The sequence below is a fragment of the Giraffa tippelskirchi genome, chromosome 2 (genome assembly GCF_054371585.1).
Source record: "Giraffa tippelskirchi isolate mGirTip1 chromosome 2, T2T-mGirTip1v1.2.pri, whole genome shotgun sequence".
NCBI lineage: Eukaryota > Metazoa > Chordata > Mammalia > Artiodactyla > Giraffidae > Giraffa > Giraffa tippelskirchi.
The window spans coordinates 12,794,826-12,815,058 of NC_137276.1; the positions used below are offsets into that span (position 1 = coordinate 12,794,826).

General features: G+C 37.5%; 1 protein-coding gene across 8 annotated transcripts in view; it reads left to right on the forward strand.

Moving 5' to 3' along the window:
• CACUL1 (CDK2 associated cullin domain 1) overlaps nucleotides 1-20,233 on the forward strand; it is a 70,205-nt gene that overhangs the window by 41,722 nt on the left and 8,250 nt on the right. For 5 of the 8 annotated variants that reach the window (XR_014067426.1, XR_014067414.1, XR_014067412.1 and 2 more), the window contains exons 4-7: nucleotides 6,728-6,823; nucleotides 8,743-8,845; nucleotides 11,090-11,179; nucleotides 14,756-14,894. Coding sequence is in view for 3 of the 8 variants with exons in the window: in XM_081536398.1 (XP_081392524.1) it covers nucleotides 6,728-6,823; nucleotides 8,743-8,845; nucleotides 11,090-11,179; nucleotides 14,756-14,894 (428 nt within the window). In the remaining 5 variants the exon portion in view is untranslated. The remainder of the gene's footprint in view (nucleotides 1-6,727; nucleotides 6,824-8,742; nucleotides 8,846-11,089; nucleotides 11,180-14,755; nucleotides 14,895-20,233) is intronic. The other 3 variants (XR_014067421.1, XR_014067420.1, XM_081536381.1) reach the window with 1 other exon arrangement.

Consider the following 20,233-nt stretch of genomic DNA (forward strand, 5'->3'; position numbering starts at 1 on the left):
AATCCTTAAAAAGACGTTTCTGATGAGATAGGTGGTGATATTAATTTTTTTGATGTTGTGTAGTGATACCATTCTTCTTACTAATTTTTGGGGGGAAAATATAGTTATTTACATATTCAGTTCAGTCGCTCAGTCGTGTCCGACTCTTTGTGACCCCATGAATCGCAGCATGCCAGGCCTCCCTGTCCATCACCAACTCCCAGAGTGTACCCAAACCCATGCCCATCAAGTCGGTGATGCCATCCAGCCATCTCATCCTCTGTTGTCCCCTTCTCCTCCTGCCCCCAACCCTTCCCAGCATTAGAGTCTTTTCCAATGAGTCCACTCTTCACATGAGGTGGCCAAGTATTGGAGTTTCAGCTTCAACATCAGTCCTTCCAATGAACACCCAGGACTGATCTCCTTTAGGATGGACTGGTTGGATCTCCTTGCAGTCCAAGGGACTCTCAAGAGTCTTCTCCAACACCACAGTTCAAAAGCATCAATTCTTCGGCGCTTAACTCAGTTATTAATAAAGTATTTAGCTGTATTTTAACATTAAAATTGTTAAAATGCAATTTTTATTATTGTTATTTTAGAATATATTAATACATAGTTTTAAAACCCAGTTTTAATTTCTAACATGGTAATTATTAATAGCTATAACCTACATTATAAATACTTTTAGAATATTCGATTACTTTTTAAGAGTATAAAGGATTCCTGAAATCCAAATGTTTGAGAACCACTAGAAAGAAACAGTCTCCAAGATACATTGTTAGGAAAAGTGCAGATCCAGTATGATTTTAAGTTAGCATTTATGTGAAAAAGAATATAAGTGGGATGTTTTAAAATTCATTTTTAATTGGACGATAATTTCTTTACAGTGTTGTGTTGGTTTCTGCCCTTCATCAGCATGAATCAGTCATAGGTACACATGTGTCCCCTCCCTCTTGAACTTCCCTCCCACCCCTTCTCACCCCTCTAGGTTGTCACAGAGCACCTGGTTGAGCTCCCTGCATTATACACTAAGTTCCCACTGGCTATAAATACGACTCTTATTTACTTGTATGTAAGTAAAATTCTTCTGGAAGGTTATAAAGGAATTAAGTGTTGGTTTGTTCAGTAAGGAAGGCGTGAAAGGTGAATTCTTTAAACCCTCTTGAACTTCCTTGAGTTTGAAACCAGTTGAATGCATTGCTCATTTTAAAAAGAAGAAATTAAAATATTCCTGCCAGCTGAATTACAAATTTCAGAGAATATATAAGTCTGTTATGATAGTTGGAGCAAGTTTGGAGTAATGGTTATTTTTCTGGTGACTTGCTTTTTCTTGTTTTATTAGTGAAGAAAATGAAGCTTGCTTATTTTAGAGGTAAAAAATTTCACATACTGTCCAATCCAAATACACTTATGGTGAAATTATATAAATCAAATAGGTAGCAGTTTCCCCAGTGGGGCCCAAAGTAGACTGAACTTAAGTTTTAAGGAGAAAAAAATCTGATTAGTTTTTTTACCAGCAGGTATTTTGTAGGTTTCTAGTAGAGACTGGATTTATTTTAGAAGACTATTACAATTTGTAGTCTGTTATTTTAAGAGGTTTCGAAAAAGTGCTACATGAAATGTGGAAGTATAAAAGCTAAGTGAATGTTTTGACATTTGATTCAATACAAATCTAACACTCATAACCTTTGAGGCTTTGGGAATTCTTTAAAAGAATAGCTAAGGAATTCAATTTTATTTATTCCGTCTGCTGTTAAGTATGACTTTTGATCAGTGTTCATACTTTTAACTTTTGGATAGATTAAATACCCTTTTATGAAAAGAGGAAATTATTTTAATGCAAAAACTCTTCAGATTTTCTTTTTTCATATAATACTTATAAAATTTATTTCTTTGAATGCTGAAATATATCCAGAGTTCTTTGATGCAGTTTGGAGAAAGATATTACCTGTGGTTCTGTTCATTAGTTATAGTGAAAAGTTTGCCCATAGTATGAAACTGTTTTCCCCAATTTCTTTAGTTGACAAAGAATGCCTTTAATAACGTTAATAAGTTTTTCTGAGGTATTAGACAGATAGTTAATTCAGAAAGGAGTTTACTATTTACATGTACATGTGTAATAATTGACATTTTTCAAAGCACTTACACATTATTTTCTTTGATTCTCAACACATCTTGGAAGTAGCACGTAAGTGGTTTTCTTGGTTTTTTTTTTGTATGTATGGAAATCAAAATTCAAAAGACTAAATAAATAAATTGTCATATAACCTTGTTAAATGATAAAATAGCAATTTAGATTTAAGCAAGGCTAGATTAGATTTTTCTGGAGGAAGAAATGGCAGCCTGCTCCCATATTCTTGCCTGGAAGATTCCATTGATAGAGGAGCCTGGTGGGCTATAGTCTGTTGGGTCACAAAGTCAAACATGACCAAGTGAGCACACAGCACAGATAAGCAAGACTGTTCTAAATGCAAAAAGAAACCCCCAAAACGTTTATCTATACCTATGGTGTTCAGCTTCTGTGGTCTGGAACTGGAGTTGTAAAGACAAGACAGATCTTGCCCTCTAGGGGCTGAAAGTTTAGTGACAGAGACCACCCAGTGGAGAAGGAAATAAGTGTGGTGGTGCCCAGTTGAAGGGCCATATATCTCAGTTAGTTTTGAGGAGGTGACACAGATCCTGAAGAATGAGTAGGAGAAGTTAGCTAGGGGGAGTCTGCTTAGGGCGTGGTGAGAAGAGGTAGAAGGAGTAGGCAGTTAGGCCTAAGCAGCACATGGATGTTGTTTGGGAGCTGTTAGTAGCTCCATGTGATGGCTGTGCTGGGCTGCATGGGAGAAGGAGCAGGATGTGAAAGGAGAGAGGTAAGATAGTGCCTTAAATTGGAATTTTGAATTTTTTTCTAAAAGTCTTGAGGTGCTAAAAATCAACTGCATTAGGTTGGTGCAAGTGTAATTGCAGTTTGGGACTGTGAATCTTAAATCATAATCAGTTCAGTTCAGTCACTCAGTCGTGTCCAGCTCTTTGTGGCCCCATGGACTGCAGCTTACCAGGCTTACTGTCCACCACCAACTCCTGGAGCTTGTTCAAACTCATGTCCATCGAGTTGGTGATGCCATCCAACCATCTCATCCTCTGTCATCCCCTTCTCCTCTTGCCCTCAGTCTTTCCCAGCACCAGGGTCTTTTCCAATGAGTCGGCTCTTCGCATCAGGTGGCCAAAGTATTGGAACTTCAGCTTCAGTATCAGTCCTTCCAATGAATATTCAGGTTGATTTCCTTTAGGATTGGATCTCCTTGCTGTCCAAGGGACTCTCAAGAGTCTTCTCCAACACCACAGTTCAAAAGCATCAATTCTTCAGCACTCAGCTTTCTTTATGGCCCAACTCTCACATCCATACATGACTCCTGGATAAACCATAGCTTTGACTACATGGACAAACCATAGCTTTGACTACATGGACCTTTGTCACAAAGTAATGTCTCTGCTTTTTAATATGCTGTTTAGGTTGGTCATAGCTTTTCTTCTTCCAAGGAGGAAGCGTCTTTTAATATCATGGCTGCAGTCACCATCTGCAGTGATTTTGGAGCCCAAGAAATATAGCTCGGCTCAAACACATCTTTATTGATTAAAATAGGAACCATTACAATCAACACATTTTTGCTAATGAGAAGTAAATTTGTTTATTCCTGTAGCATAAAAACGCATGCCTTGGGATTCAGTGAACTCTGGAAGAACATTTTCTGCCTCTTGCTGGTTGTGGAAGCGTTTTCCCTGTAAAGAGTTGTCAACATGTCTGAGGAAGAGGCAGTTGTCTGGGGAGAGGTCAGGTGAATACGGAGGATGAGACAAAATTTCCTGGCCCAGTTTGTTCAGCGTTTGAAGCATGGGTTGCGCGAAGGGCGTTTTGGTGGGGAAGAGTTGGGCTCTTTTGACCAATGCTGGCTATAGGTGTTGCAGTTTTCGATGCATCTCATCGATTTGCTGAGCATGCTTCTCAGATGTAATGGTTTTGCTGGGATTCAGAAAGCTGTAGTGGATCAGACCAACAGCAGAGCACCAAACAGTGACTGTGACCTTTTTTTGTTGCAAGTTTGGCTTCGGAAGTGTCTTGAAGCTTCTTCTTAGTCCAGCCACTGAGCTGGTTGATGCCTGTTGAATAGAACCTACTTTTCATCACATATCACAGTCAGATTGAGAAATGGTTCATTGTTGCGTAGAACAAGAGAAGATGACACTTCAAAACGACAGTTTTTTTGGTTTGCAGTCAGCTTATGAGGCACCCTCTTATTGAGCTTTTTCGCCTTTCCAATTTGCTTCAGATGCTAAACGACCAGAAAATAATCAATGATGAGTTCTTTGGCAACTTCTTGTGTAGAGTTATAAGAGGATCAGCTTTGATGATGTTCTCAGTTGGTCATTGCCAACTTCCATGGCTGGCCACTATACACTTCATCTTATAGTGTATATAAGGCTCTCATCTCCTTTGCAAAACTTCTTGAACCACCCCTGCACTGTACATTCTTTAGCAGTTCCTAGACCAAATGTGTGTGTTGTTGATGTTGAGAGTTGTCTCTGCTGCTTTACAACCCAGTTTGAACTTGAATAAGAAAATCACTTGAATTTGCTTTTCGTCTAACATCATTTCCTAGTCTGAAATAAATATGAAATACGCATCAAGTAATAAGTCATTGGCCAAAAAAATATAACACGAGAAATGCACATTAAAATGATATATGACATAACCACAGTTATTTAAGAATGTATTCCAGTATGAAATGGCAAAATTCAACAATGCTAAACCACAATTACTTTTGCACCTACCTAATAAATAGATGCAAGGACTGAGTTTGAACAATGTTTGAGTCTTAATTCTTGGGCTTATTAGCAATAGAACTACAGTCTGAGCCTCAGTTACCTCAGAAGTTAAATGGAAAAATGTTGGATGTATTGCAGTAGACTTAAGAAAAATAAATGTTAAAATTGTGTGCACCAAACCTCTTTGTAAGAACTCAGTAATGGGAGATGACTTAGAAGTAAGTGTGGCTCAGATGGTAAAGCGTCTGCCTGCATTGCGGGAGACCTGGGTTCGATCCCTGGGTCAGGAAGATCCCCTGGAAAAGGAAATGGCAACCCACTCCAGTACCCTTGCCTGAAAAATTCCACGGGTGGAGGAGCCTTGTGGGCTACAGTCCATGGGGGCGCAAAGAGTTGGACACGACTGAGTGACTTCACTTTCTTTCTTCCTTTCTAAGCAGAACTGAAAAACAGAGTTAACTTTTACTTTAAAATATTATTGGATTGTTTGGACATCTTCTAAAGCAGCTTAGCTGAAATGGTTTTATAATGTGAGTATTTAATATTTAGGAGTCTTTCAAGGTGGTGTTTCTTCGTAGCCTTGTTTGAAAGCCAGACTTTCTGTGTATGATATGATTATCAGCTTATCAGACTGTTACGAGTCAGCCCTTTTGTGGAATCACCTTTGTGTGATGCTGTGTGCCATGCCTGTTCCCCTAGCTCCTTGGCCCAAGACTCAATTCAGAACTGGAAGACCTGGATCTGTCGTCTCCTAACACGCTCATTTTTGGCAAATCCTTGCCCATTTGTGTGTTTCTTCAATGTTAAAATGGTACCTAATTAATTTAGCTTCAGAGAACAAAGTGAAATAGAGCCTGGGTACATTTTTGTAAAACACAGTGTCTTCGTCTGTTTGGTCTGCCGTAACAAAATACTGCAGACTGAGTGGTTTAAACAGTGGAAATTTATTTCTCACCATTTTGGAGATTGGCAAGTCCAAGGTTAAGGTGCCAGCTGATTTGATTTCTGGTAAGAGCTCTTTTCCTGGCTTGTAGACAGCCATCCTCTTGCAGTGTGCTCATGTGGACTTTACTCTCAGTATGCTTTGGGGGAGGGAAGGAAGAGGAAGGGTAAGAGAATGAACCCCTTGGTGCCTTTTCTTATAAGGACACTAATTCTTTAGGATCAGGGCTCTTGTGACCTCATGTAGCTTCTGCATACAGCTTCACTGGCTAGGACTTGCATGCGGGACACACGCAATTTGCATGCTTGCAGGCAGGCACAGTCGACAACATGCATTGAAATTGGAAGTGTTCTCTTTTGATGGGCTTACAACATAATATTTGATAACAGTTAAGTGCCAGTCATGTATTACATTTATTTTAACTGCTCTCCAGAGCTGCAGATGTGTATGGACCCTCTGAGTCCTGCTTTCTAGTTGATGAGGTTTATAGCTGGTTAGCTACAGGAGTGGTTTACAGCCAAGTTAGTATAGAACTCAGAATATTACTGTGTCAAAGGTAATTACAAAATACCAACAGCTTTTCTTACAGTATATTAAGCATATACCATTTCAGTGAATCCCCCCCCGCCCTTTTCCAAGCCCAGATATAGTTTGGTTCCCTTAGTAAATGTCTGTAGTTTAGTGGTAATTTAAAAAATTGTATCATTTATCTTAATTATGAATTTACATTTTTACTTATTAACAGAGCAAGTCTTTTAATGTGGTACAGTTACACAAATTTTAAAGACAACTAAATGAAACCTTAGTTTTGCATAACATATTGGAATAGAGATAGAAGTTTTAACTAAACTTCAGGATATATGCCTCCTCTTTTCCTAATTGTGAATTTCAGTATGAATTTTGATTGAGTTCTATTTGCATTTTAGATTGTGCTGGAAGATCTTTATACCTGGTTTCCCAAAACGATCACATTTATGTTGTTTTTCACAGGCCAGCCCTCCAGATCTCTATATTGAAAGATTTAATATAGCTCTTGGACAATATATGGGAGCATTGCAGAGCATTGTGCCTCTTTTCATATATATGGTAAGTTAGAGCTATTTTCCCTTTCCACGTACCTTGGTTTATTGGTCTAAGTGCAAACAGATGCAGAAAGTTAAGTATATTCTATTTTTCTTTTACTAAGTATTATGTTAAAAATGGAAATTAATCTCTTTCAGCAATATTTGATAGTGTGGACATAGAAAGCTTATTTAGCCTTGTGTACACTGTTTTAAAATTTCATAAATACCATTGCTGAAATAGACAATTAGGCATTACTTAATCGCAGTCACCCAATTAGCATTTATTTTATTTCTACCATATGAAAGATACTGTGCTTAGAAAATAAAGATAAAGAAATAAAGGTAAAAAAATAAAATCTTTCCTATATATGAAGATTTCTTATTTTCAGAAAGTACAGTTAAGACATGTATCTAAAAACATGATGTATAATAAATGCCAAGGAGGTAACTCCAGAAAAAGTAGAACAATAAAATTTTCTTTCATTCTAATGATCTCTTTCATTTGGAGGATTATGCCATGGGTATAATTTGTAGTCTCTTTACTTTGCTGATGTGTTCTCCATTCCCACCCCACCCCACCCTGTTTTAAATATATAAAGTTATAGGATCTTAATGTTTGTGTTCCTACTGAGTGGAAGAGCCTTTAGAAACCATTGTCCCACTTTCTTGTTGTTAGGTTGAGTTGTTTAGGTTGATCCTGCATTCTGTTGCTTAGAGGTCACTATGTAATACCAAACTTCAAAATGATTTATTGTCCATAAGATATGCTTTACTGGGGGAAAAAAAATACAGATCATTGGGAGAAATCTGTGTTGTCAGTGGGACACTACTATTTAAATAATGGATGAAGGATATTTACAGTGAAAACTATATGCAGTCAAAAATAATGACATGTGCGTATGTTATTTTCGAGAGAAATCTTTTCAAGCTACAACATTAGGTGAAAAAGCAAGATGTAAAGCAGTGTGAGTTATATTTCGTGTTTTCTTCTTTATTTTAGGGCAAATAAAACAGAGAGGAAAAAAATATGTTAAAAATTGAGAGAATCAGTGAGCAACTTGTTAATATTCCTCTTTGTATTTTCCACTCCTATAAATGGAGTTAGCATTTTTAAACATGAATGAGTTTAGTCTTTTTGACTTGCCAGTCATTCTAGTTAGGATGCTTTTGGCTGTAAGAAACAGAAAACTTGATTCAAAGTGATTTTTTAGATAAATAAATAAAAGTATTATCTCTTGCTATAAAATTCTAGAAATAAAGTAGTTTCCAGGGTTGGTTAAATCTGTAGTTCAGCAGTGTTACCAAAGTCTTAGCTTGTTTTTTGTCTCTTTGCTTTACATATCTGTTTCATCTTGTTTTCCGCATGGTTGTAGGATGACTGTAAGATTCTCTTTACTCAAGCCTCAGTTTCCCTTAGTCTGATTGGGTTACCTTGGGTCACTTGTCTGCCTTTGAACCAAAGACTACCTATCTGGAAGGAATGCTGTAAACTGAATGATTTGGACTAATCATTAAAAGTGAAATGTAGGGGAGTCAACCGGTGCATGCCCACTGCCTGCTTTAAGACTGGATTTTAAAATAGCGTACCTATCACTTGTGTTTCCTGGTATTGCCTTTAGATGATGATGTAGTCATTCATATAAAAGGGCATATTAAGTGCTTGTCATACAATATGGTCCATTACATCCCTGTCTAGTTAATGTTGAGTATCTTCCCATGTTCTTTTATATGATTTATAGCATTTTATCTTTATGTGCTTTAAACTCCATACAGGAAGTCGATAATAGGGGGAGAGCTTTTGTTTTCTGATGTTGGTTTTTTATGTTTTAATTGATGCTTTTATGAATTGTTTCCTAAAATTATTTTTTAGTGCTTCAGTTCATTAGACTAATTATTTCCCTCTAATTGATGCCCTGGAAAATAACTTGTTTTCCATTTCAGAATAAGTTTTACATCGAAACCAAGCTTAACAGAGACTTAAAAGATGACCTTATAAAGCTGTTTACCGAACATGTTGCAGAAAAGCACATTTACAGCCTAATGCGTAAGTGTTTCAACTCGGAGGGATGATATGACACTAGCAGGTTTTCTTTTTTGAATCAGAGAGCATTGGCATCTGAACCCCAATGTTGACATCTTTCAAATCATATCACAAGAAGCGTTAAAGCTTCATTCTATAGCAAGACACTGAGGAATTGAGATGTGACTTGAAGGTTACCTGGGTGAGCTGGGAGAAGCCAGGCTCTGAACAGTGCCTTCATAGCTGGAGTGATACTTGGTGCCTCTGTTGTTTTCCTCTGGCATTGGGGGAAATATTATTAATATTAAGGAGTTCATTTGCCCATAATTTTATTACTGGTAATTCTAGAAGGATAATGTTAATATTTTTGAAATGGCACAGTATCCTCTCAGTTTCCTTATTTTTATTAAAAAAGTTAAAGCTTATGAGAATTAAACATATGTTTGTCCCTTCTCTCAAGCTACGGCTCCCTCAAATTCCCATTTTGTTTTACTTAAAAGGGGAGTTCAACTAGAAAATTTTACTTTTTAATTAAAGACTTTCTACAAAGAATTTTAAGTGGAGAGGATTTTATTGAAATGTTATACCTTTTTGTAACTGAATGTGATTATTTTCAATTAATTCATCCCAAATTTGTATTCATTTTATGTTTAATCTGTGACTTTATCATTTCCTTATCTAGCTATCAAGTTTGACATAGGTGATTATAGTTATGTAGATGTTATTTGCAAATGTATGTGTTTGATGACATAATGACTATGTGCTGGAACCTGAAGAGTTAGTTGGGAGTAAGACGCAAGTTCAGTTGGTAAAGAATGCGCTTGCAATGCAGGAGACCCTGCTTTGATTCTTGGGTCAGAAAGATACCTTGGAGAAGGGCTAGGCTACCCACTCCAGTATTCTTGGGCTTCCCTTATGACTCAGCTGGTAAAGAATCTGCCTGCCATGTGGGAGACCTGGGTTCGATCCTTGGATTGGAAGATCCCTTGGAGAAGGGAAAAGCTACCCACTCCAGTGTTCTGACCTGAATTAACAGAGACAGAGTCTGGGTTTGGGGTCATGTTGAAATTAGTAGAGTAGAAGAGATTCCAAGAAACTAAAATTTAGAATTTCAGTAAATTTAGAATTTCAGTTTTTTTATTTTTTTTAATTTTTTTACTTTACAATATTGTATTGGTTTTGCCGTACATTGACATGAATGTGCCATAGGTGTACATGTGTTCCCCTTCCAGAACCGCCCCCCTCAACCTCCCTCCCCATCCCATCCCTCTGGGTCATCCCGGTGCACCAGCCCCAAGCACCCTGTATCATGCATCGAACCTGGACTGACGATTCATTTCACATATGATAATTTACATGCTTCAGTGCCATTCTCCCATATCATCCCGCCCTCGCCCTCTCCCATAGAGTCCAAAAGACTGTTCTATACATCTGTGTCTCTTTTGCTGTTTCGCACACAGGGTTATCTTTACCAACTTTCTAAATTCTGTATATATGCGTTAGTATACTGTATTGGTGTTTTTCTTTCTGGCTTGCTTCACTCTGTAACACATGATTTTTCTGCAATGCCTAGCATTTGTTATCCTTTAAATTTATCTATGCCATTCAAAATTATAACTATCTACTGATGATAAAATCAGAAGGAAAAACTTGAACCAGTGACCCTCTGGCCTTCAGTACATGAATTCAAATGTAACACACATTGCATGTTTGAAACTACAGAAATGTTGACTAAGTGAGATGGCATTTCCATTTTTAAAAAGGTGTGAATAGAAAAAACAATTTAATAATTTGATAAGCCTGGCTTAGACTAAAATGACGCCAAGTTTCATGAGTATTTGTTAGTATATGGTGATTTTGGGGAAAGGGAAATGATTGAGGGAGTCAGAGAACTATCATTCCCCAAATGTAAGTGTTTTAAATCATGAACTTAATGGGAAGTATTTATAGCTCACTCACTTAAGTACCATGAGTACTGTTGCTTTAATAAAGCTTTGCTTATTTTCAGAGCCTCCATCAATTGAATCATTTCTGTCAGTGTTTCAAGAGACATGCACATATTTACTTGGTAGATGGAGCTCGACTGCAATGGATTAATTTTAAAAAAGAAGAACTTTAGTGTATAAATACTTGGTTTGCCCTCTTGAGCTGTTCTTTTCTTATCCTTGTTTATCCTTCAGTCTTTGGGAGAAACGGTGATAGAAAGTGAAACCTTGACAATCAGTAAGAGTTGCATCATTTTTATAACCCATTTTCTCTTTATTTCAGCTTTACTTTTAGAAGCCCAGTCAACACCATTTCAGGTCACACCTTCAACTATGGCAAATATTGTGAAAGGCCTGTATACTCTCAGACCAGGTAAACATTCATCATTTGCTTAGGGGTTAGATTTGTTTGTTTATGGCAATTCCAGCCTGATTCGTGAGAAGATAGTGTTTTTCTGTGTTTTCTGAGGCTTAATGGTATTTGAGTTTTTTACAGAAGAAAGTTGAGTAGATACTTGTTATTGTGAAATGTAAACTCAGGATCTCACTCAGAAATCTTTCTATACTGGTGAAAAGCAGATAGTTTAGGAAATACAAGAAATAGTTTGTAGGAGACACTTTAGATATAGTTGAATCTTGTGTCTGGCATGAATCTCTTTTTTTTTGTTAGGTTCTCCTTTACTTCTACCTCATACTGCAAATATGCCCAGGCATACACATTCACAGCTCCATCTTGTAAGGCATGTTATGTATCTTGCAAGGAATCTGGAAGTTCTGATAAAATTACAGTCATTTCAAGGTTATTTTGAGGAGGGAGATAGAACCAAAAATCAAAGATCACTGTGTTCAAGGCATAGTTTGTAAGTTATCTTAATATATGTCTTACAATAAAAACATTGAATTTAAAGGATTCTCCAGATGCTTTTATACATATCTTTCTGTTTATAGCCCAGAACCTCAAACTTATCCCAGTGGTCTAGCCAATTAAAAAATGTCCATAGGACAGAAATTGCCGAAGTTCAGGGTAGAAAATTGTTTTCTGACTGTTCCTGGTTTTCAGACAGTCTCCTCTCATACTTTCTTGAGAGTGTACTTTCTCTCTGCTTAATAAACTCTTGCTACTTAAGAAGGAAAGAAAGAGGAAAAAAAATACTTGCTAGTCTAGAAACTTAAAGGATGCCTTTTTGACAGTAATTATCTTTTTGTGAAATTCTGTCACTTGAGGATTGAATGAAATAAAACAGGGTCTAAAGAACTTAACATATAGTACCTGATAATGAAGTGTGCTAATATTAACTGTTGTTACTGCTTTTCGTTTGGGTCCAGTGGTTATTTTAATGGACTGATATCTGAATAATTTACTTACTTAATTTAAAAGATATAGCAGAATTTAGCTTACCAAATTGGAAACCAAGTAAAAACTGTGATATTAGGGGTAGACTGTGATCTACCAGAAGTACCTTCTTTCTCAGGCTACTTTAAAGAATTAGTGATTTCTAGAGTATTCAAATACAATGTTACTTAAATTGGAAATCAGTTCTGGCTCTAATCTTCATAATTTTTAGACATATTATTCCTACAAAATAATTATTTATATAAAATTGAAAGTATTACCTGTGTCCAATAAACTGATGAATTTCTTTTTCTAGTTCTTAGAATTTTAAATTTCATTTTTGCTAAGTGTGGTGAAAGTAACTCATGAATTTTTCTTTTAGTGCTAGATTATGAATGATTTTTTTCTTGTATTTTGGAAGACATTCAAGTTCAGTATGACAGATTTCAAAAATTCTGCCTCCAAAGTGAGCAGCTTTATCAGCTCTGGCTTTTATCATTAGTAACAAAATTACAGAATAAAACTAGTCACTAAGGGTAGAAAAACTTGTAGATACATGTTTATCCAAATGCTATTTTTATCCAGGTTTGAGCTCTTGTAATAGGATTCCTACTGCTTGTGAGGAGAATTCTGTATTTGAGAATTGTCCTTTTGAAAAGGTGAATTTTATCACAGACGAACCTTTTGCTGTCCTAGCTATTTTCTGAGATACTCTTAAACTTATTTTGACATTTATTCGTCTTGCCAGTACCAATTGTCTTCCTAGTTTGTTAAAGCAGTTTTATTCACCTGACAGATTAAGGTTAAAATATTTTAAAAGTTGAATTTTAAATGTAAAGGTTCCTTTCATTACAGTAGTGCTGATTTTTATATAATGGATGCATCTGAATCACCCAAAAAGGTTTGTTAAACTGTAGATTCCTGGGCCCTAGTCCTTGGAGATTCTGATGACATCTGTTATTTAAATGTGTTTCCATCTAGTCTTTAGAAGCTCACTAGGAATAGTTCCCATGATCCCATCTTGCTCTTCTTCATTTAATACAAACACTTGTCATTGTTTTTATCTTCATCTTAATGATTGCCTGGAGTTCCGTTAAATGTCAGACTCCTTGCCTTCTCTGACTGATGGATTAGTGGTTCTCCAGGGCACTGAACTGAAACTTTTTTTAAAGCCATTTGAACTGAGCTAGAAAAGGGGACACTATTGAGAACATTTTGATACGAGTTTGTACAAAGGGTGATTGGATCACCTTGACAGTGTTTGTGGTGCTTGGTTTTTTTGTTGTTTGTTTTTCACCATCTCTAGTTTAGCTCTTATTAGGCATTTTTTTTAACTTGCCAGTGATCAAACATTGCATAGCATTGAATATGTTTTGTTTTGTTTTTCTGATTTAGAGTTATTTACTTAGATTACAGTTTTTAAAGTGAGCATGCTGGATTAAATACAGCATTGACATTTTACGGGTTTTGATATATACAGCCAGAATACACACACCACGCGCGTGCACGTGCACACACACACACACACACACACACAACCCTACACATACACACACCCGCACATGCACATGTGTGTGAAGTCATTTCAGTCGTGTTCTACTCTGCGACCCTATGAACTGTAGCTCACCAGGCTCCTCTGTCCATGGGATTCCCCAGGCAAGGATACTGGAGTGGGTTGCCATGCCCTCCTCCAGGGGATCTTCCTGACCCAGGGGTTGAACACATGTCTCTTAGGTCCCCTTCATTGACAGTTGGGTTCTTTACCACTAGTGCCACCTGGGAAGCCTATATATATATCCAAAAGGGAAAATTTGAAAGGACTAGATTAAAAGAATCCAAGAGGGTACAGAAGTGGCAGTATTTATATTTAGTGTTCACTGAGTAAGGGGAAGAGTATCTGATTTGTTAAAATGCTTTATAATAAAGATACTAATTTATCTTTGTCATGTCTAATGCAGATACTTTCCTTACACTTCTTTTTGTTTATTTAGTTTGATGAATGAATTTTTTACTATAGATTAGTCTCCTGATCTTTTATCTTTTCCTTAATAGTTTGATTACCAGTTAATTCTCTTTCTTTCACTGTTATATATGTTTAATTTGCTATAATTTAATATGAGTCAAAATTGGTTTATATTTTAAAAGTACTTACCAGTCATCTCTCCCACCCCCCTCCCCATTTTTATGGTACTTTTAAAATATGTGTGCTTATTACTTCATGTACTATTCTATTTTTAGGCCAGTGTATTTTTTTAATTAATGTTCCACAGGGCTAAGTATTTCCACCAAATCTTTTCCTTCCAAGTCCCTCCTGCTCAGAATTATTTGTTTATTTCCCTCGTGTTTTCTTCCACATTTAGAGTTTTTGAGACAGTTCATTCAAAAATTCTAGGGATTTTTTGTTAAATTTGGTTAAATCAGTAAAACGTAAAATATCCTCTTTCTGTAAATTCCATTTAGAAAAGAAACTTAATCTCTTTATCAGAAGGGGTTGCACTAATTTTTTCCCCACTTTTAAGTTTGGTTTAATTTATAATCTTGTTCTTTGGGAAGAAAACTTTTCCTTTTCTATTTAAATTGTATGATTTCCTGAATGAATTTTTTCCTTCCCCACAGAGTGGGTTCAGATGGCTCCGACTCTGTTTTCTAAATTTATTCCAAACATTCTCCCTCGTGCGGTGGAGTCTGAACTGTCTGAATATGCTGCTCAAGATCAGAAGCTTCAAAGAGAACTTATACAGAATGGTTTCACAAGGCAAGTTTTCCTTTCCTTTCATGATAAAATGTGTCTATTTCCTTAGGCCAGTTTGACTTGGTAGTGGGGAGGGACGCCAGGTTCTTAGACTGGGAGACATCTACCCGCCAGTGGGGCCAGTGCTGAGGGGAGGGGTGGTGAGCTCCTTGTCTGGGAAAGTGTTGAAGCTGGGTTTTGACTTTATGGGAGCTGCTCTTAAGTAGATTTTGAAGAAGGGATTTCTCATCGGGTGGGTGCTTAGTCTGGGCAGCCTCCGAAGAGCTCTTCCAGCTTTGATCCTCTTATACTAGTTTTGAATATTTGGAAAAACCTTGTCGAAATTTTAATGATCGGTTATAAGGTACATTTATGACTAAACTAGCAAAGGATTCGTTTTATGACTAAACTGGTAAGGAAGCTTTAGATTGTGTTTTTCATTCCATTTTTTCCCCTAAATTCTAGTCATTTCTTCTTAAAAAGTAGGGTATCACTTATATGTGTCCACAAAATTCACCTCCCTTGCTTTTGATATAAACACTTTGCTAATTTTTCTGAAAGTTGCAATTTAGTATCCTGGCTTTATTCCAGAAAATCTTTCAAAGTGCTTATTTTCAACTAAAATTACACAAAATTTTTGTGATTCCTCATAGGAAAGCACCCTGTTTTGTAATCAGATTGTTGGAGGGTATAGCAGAACTTTATAATTTTCATAATCCTTGCCCTCTCCTTAGCACAGTTGCATGTCTTCTTTTATTTGAATCCCTCGTATTAAAGGGAGAAAGTTGTGGAGAGAAAGACACCTGAGTTCCTCCCTGAGGCATAATTGTGACCGCAAAGAGTGGTTGGGTATTGACTCACTTCTCTGGCTTGGGCAGGGGATGGTCATGCTCTTTCGCAGGTTCTGAGGCCACGTTCAGTCTCAGAACACCAGCCTTGATCAAGATCACTGTTTCTAAGTTTCTCATTTCAGCACCGGTTAGAAAAGAAAGCATATCCTTTGTTCTTTGTTGGCATTTATGCCCTTTGTGTCCCGGTGGCATCTGTATTCATGGGGTAGAGGGGCCACTGAGTAACCCACTGGTCATTATCCACCTTGTGGGCAGCTGACACTGGAAGGGGTTGGTCAACTGTCAGAAGGAAGCTGTGTAGACAGGCCCACGAGCCCGCCTTCTCTGTGGCAAGTGAGAGGAGCAAAAGGCCGTGGGAGAGTCTGCATGCCAACAGCTGGCTTTTCTCCCTGATGTCCAGTGGTCGGGTGTTTTCTGACATCAACTGTAGTATTTCTAACAGTGGTACTATTTTCATATACAGAATGAGGCTGTTTAATGCTATAGTAATTTTACTTACTCAGTTTTGAAGAGCTGATATAGATTTTTTTTTTTAAAGATATTAAAAAGCATACACTGAGAAGTTTTACTCCTGCCTGTCCCCCTGTCTGCTCTCAGCCATTAGGTAACCGTTTTTTATTAGTTTTGTATGAGCCCTCCAGCGTTTATATCCTATACAGGTAGAAGCAAGCACAATATATACTCTCAGTTTTATTCCTCTCTTACACATTCTGCTGTGTAGATGTACTATAACTTATTTAACCAGTCCCCTATAGATGACAAGTTGAATCATTTCCAGTCTTTTTGCTGTTACAGAGAATGCTGCATGCATAATTTTTATACTGGTTGTCAGTATGTTTGGAGAGTAAATTCCCTTAAGTTTGATTGCTGAGTCAAGAGTAAATGCAGTGGGAATTTTGATTAATATTGCATATATCCCTCCATAGGGTACTGTGCCAATTTGAGCATTCACGAAGCAAAGTGCCTGTTCTTCACGTCCTTGCCTATGGAGTATGTTGTTTACACTGCCAATCTGGCAGGTGAAAAATAATTAATCAGAGTTAGTTTCATTTGTGTTTCTCTTATAATGAGTGCTGCTAAGCTGCTAAGTCACTTCAGTCGTGTCCGACTCTGTGCGACCCCACAGATGGCAGCCCACCAGGCTCCCCCGTCCCTGGGATTATCCAGGCAAGAACACTGGAGTGGGTTGCCATTTCCTTCTCCAATGCATGAAAGGGAAAAGTGAAAGTGAAGTCGCTCAGTTCTGTCCGACCCTTAGCGAACCCATGGACTGCAGCCTACCAGGCTCCTCTGTCCATAGGATTTTCCAGGCAAGAGTACTGGAGTGGGGTGCCATTGCCTTCTCTGCTATAATGAGTGAGGCTGAGCATATTTTCCTGTGTTTATATTTCTTTTCCTGTAAATGGTTTCTGCTTTTTTGCTCATTTTTCTATTCGATTGTTAGTCTTTTTTTCTTGGTTTCTAGGAGCTCTTTCTATAGTGAAGAGATTGTTTGCCCAAAATGATAGTTTTTTTTTTTTTTTTCAGTTTCTTTTGACTTTGCTTATGGTGGGTTTTTTTGTTTGTTTGTTTTATTTGAAGTCATGAGGAAGTTTTTATTATTTTATGTAACTAACTTTATCAAGTTTTTTCTTTATGGCTTATGCATTCTGAATTACAGTTAAAAGTTTTTTCCTGAAATGTTTTAAAAATAAATGCAGAATAAACTGAGTATACCTCTTATGTTTTTTCCTAGGCTCACCATAATTTTGAATTATTTTATGCTTTTTTTCCATGTTATATTTGAATGTTTGCTTTTAATTTTAGAGATGAGCTTATTGATGCTTTTAACAAACAGCCCTCTGAAAGCTTTTGTTTCTGTGAAGCAATGTAGGAAGATAGCTTTTGTAGATTTCTCTGAACACCTGAATTCACCTTACAGAACAGTGTGGAACACATCCAGAGACATTTTCCTAATCCTAATTTTGGATCTGGAGTAGGAGAACAGGGTGCAGGACTGTTTGGTGTGTAAGCTGCTCTTATGTAACATTTGGGGCCTGGTGTAAGAGAACAGGATGCAGGACTGTTTGGTGTCTCGTCGCTCTTATGTAAAATCTCCTTGGGATGAGTTGAGGCACTGACTCGATAAATAATCTCAGGTAACATTGCCTTTGAACGTGAAGTACTAGCCTGGCACTAATAAGGTCAGGATGGTCAGGTGCGTTCATTCATATGAAATTTAAATGCTAGGATTCCAAAAGATGATAAAATTAAAAATGTTTTATTTTACAAACTGAGTTGAGCTATTTCTGTTAACAAATTATTCTACATTTATTCTGAAGATTAAAGGCTGCCTCATGACTTACTCTGTTGGGTGATTTGCACAGAGTAGGCCCTGCCTTCAGCGGACATTCTGAACTGCTGGGCTGGCTCAGACCAGTCAGAAAGGGTGTGCACACACCATATACTTAGCAGCTGATGGCAGTCACCTGTGCTTCCAGCTCTTGTGTCTGGACCTTTCATACTTGGCTCCTGCCAAACTTGATGCTGCCTTTGATCATTATTTGGCTAGAATTTTTTTTGAAGAAATGGTGTCCATTGATGCAAAAAATAAAAGCAGTCTAACAAAAATTCTGTTACTGGCTGCCTTCATATGAGCAATCGTTTTATGGTTTGTGTCTAGCCAGTCATGTGATTGCTGTTCATCTTTGCAAGCTATTTTTTCATTTAAGGCTGTATTCCATTTACATGATGTAGGGTATGACAGTGCATTGCTTTAATATGGATGACACAGTCTTCGAAATGTTTTAAAATAATAAGTGAATATTGTCAAATATATTGTCTTTGTAGTTAATGGACAAATTCTTATTTGAGTTGGAGTTTATGTGAAGCATCTTTAGGTGCATAGAAATACGGTGTGGACTTATCTCAAAGCTAGAAGTAACATACCACCTAAAAGTAGTATATATATTTTTTTAACATGTTACCTGCATAGTTGAATTGCTTATTGAGGGGAAGGGCAGGTTGTTGTCTGCTGTTGTCAAAGATTACATGATGGCAGATAAGCTCACTAGGGAACTTCTAACACGCGGGCCCTCAGGTGGAGCATCCTCATTCAAACCCATCTATGGGCCTCTTCAAAGCGTGTGGCAAATAGCTTTTAAAGGCAAGTAAACCGTTCTTGCTGAGTGATTGTTACCTGGATTTCTAGAACAAAGTAGAACCTCATTAGGGGTATTGTTCTTTTAGCTGAGACAGCCACTCCAAGATCGGGGCTTTTTCCATAGTAGCCTGGGTCTGGTGTTGAGGGCAGCTGACTTAATAGTGTTATCAGATAGTGGTTTAACAGCCTCACGTACATCACACTGACATTCTTTGTGCCTCCTGTTGTTTTCATATCCGTATTTTTCTCCTGTTATTTTAACATGTTTCATTTTTTAAAAAAAATTTGGGGGGTGGGAATGAAGTTTGTTTATAGAAGTCTAAGTTCCAGATTCAAGATCCATCCTGTGTCTTCCTTTTTGATCAGCATTAATTTACTTGTTTCAGAGTATTTGGTGAATGCTGCTGTGATGATGTTATGTACCTCTGTTGATAGTTCTTCAGGCACTCTGTCTACCAGCTCTAATCCCTTGAATCTATTTTGTCACCTCCACTGTATTATCATAAGAGATTAGATTTAGGTCATACCTGAATGGCCTAATGATTTTCCCTATTTTCTTCAATTTAAGCCTGAATTTTGTAATCAGGAGCTCATAATCTGATTTCATTCCAGTCCCAAAAAAGGGTAATGCCAAAGAATGTTCACACTACTGTACAGTTGCATTCATTTCACATGCTAGCAAAGTGATACTCAAAATCCTTCAAGCTAGGCTTCAGCCGTACATGAACTGAGAACTTCCAGATATACAACCTAAGTTTAGAAGAGGCAGAGGAACCAGAGATCAAATTGCCAACATTTGTTGGTCATAGAGAAAGCAAGGGCTTGCTTGGTAGCTCAGCTGGTAAAGAAATGCCTGCAATGCAGGAGACTTGGGTCCCATCCCTGGGTTGGGAAGATCCCCTGGAGGAGGGCATGGCAACCCACTTCAGTATTCTTGCCTGGAGAATCCCCATGGACAGAGGAGCCTGGCGGGCTATAGTCCACGGGGTCTCAAAGAGTCGGACACGACTGAGTGACCAAGCACAGCACAGAAAAAGCAAGAGGATTCCAGGAAAACATCTAATTCTGCTTCACTGATTACACTAAAGCCTTTGATTGTGTGGATCACAGCAAACTGTGAAAAGTTCTTAAAAAGGTGGGACTACCGGACCACCGTACTTGTCTCCTGAGAAACCTGTATGCAGGTTGAGAAGCAACAGTTAGAACCAGACACGGAACAATGGACTGGTTCAAAATTGGCAAAGGAGTACATCTAGGTTATATATTATCACTCTGCTTATGCAGAGTACATCATGTGAAATGCCAGGCTGGATGAATCACAAGCTGTGATCTCAATTGCTGGAAGAAATGTCAGTAACCTCAAATATGCC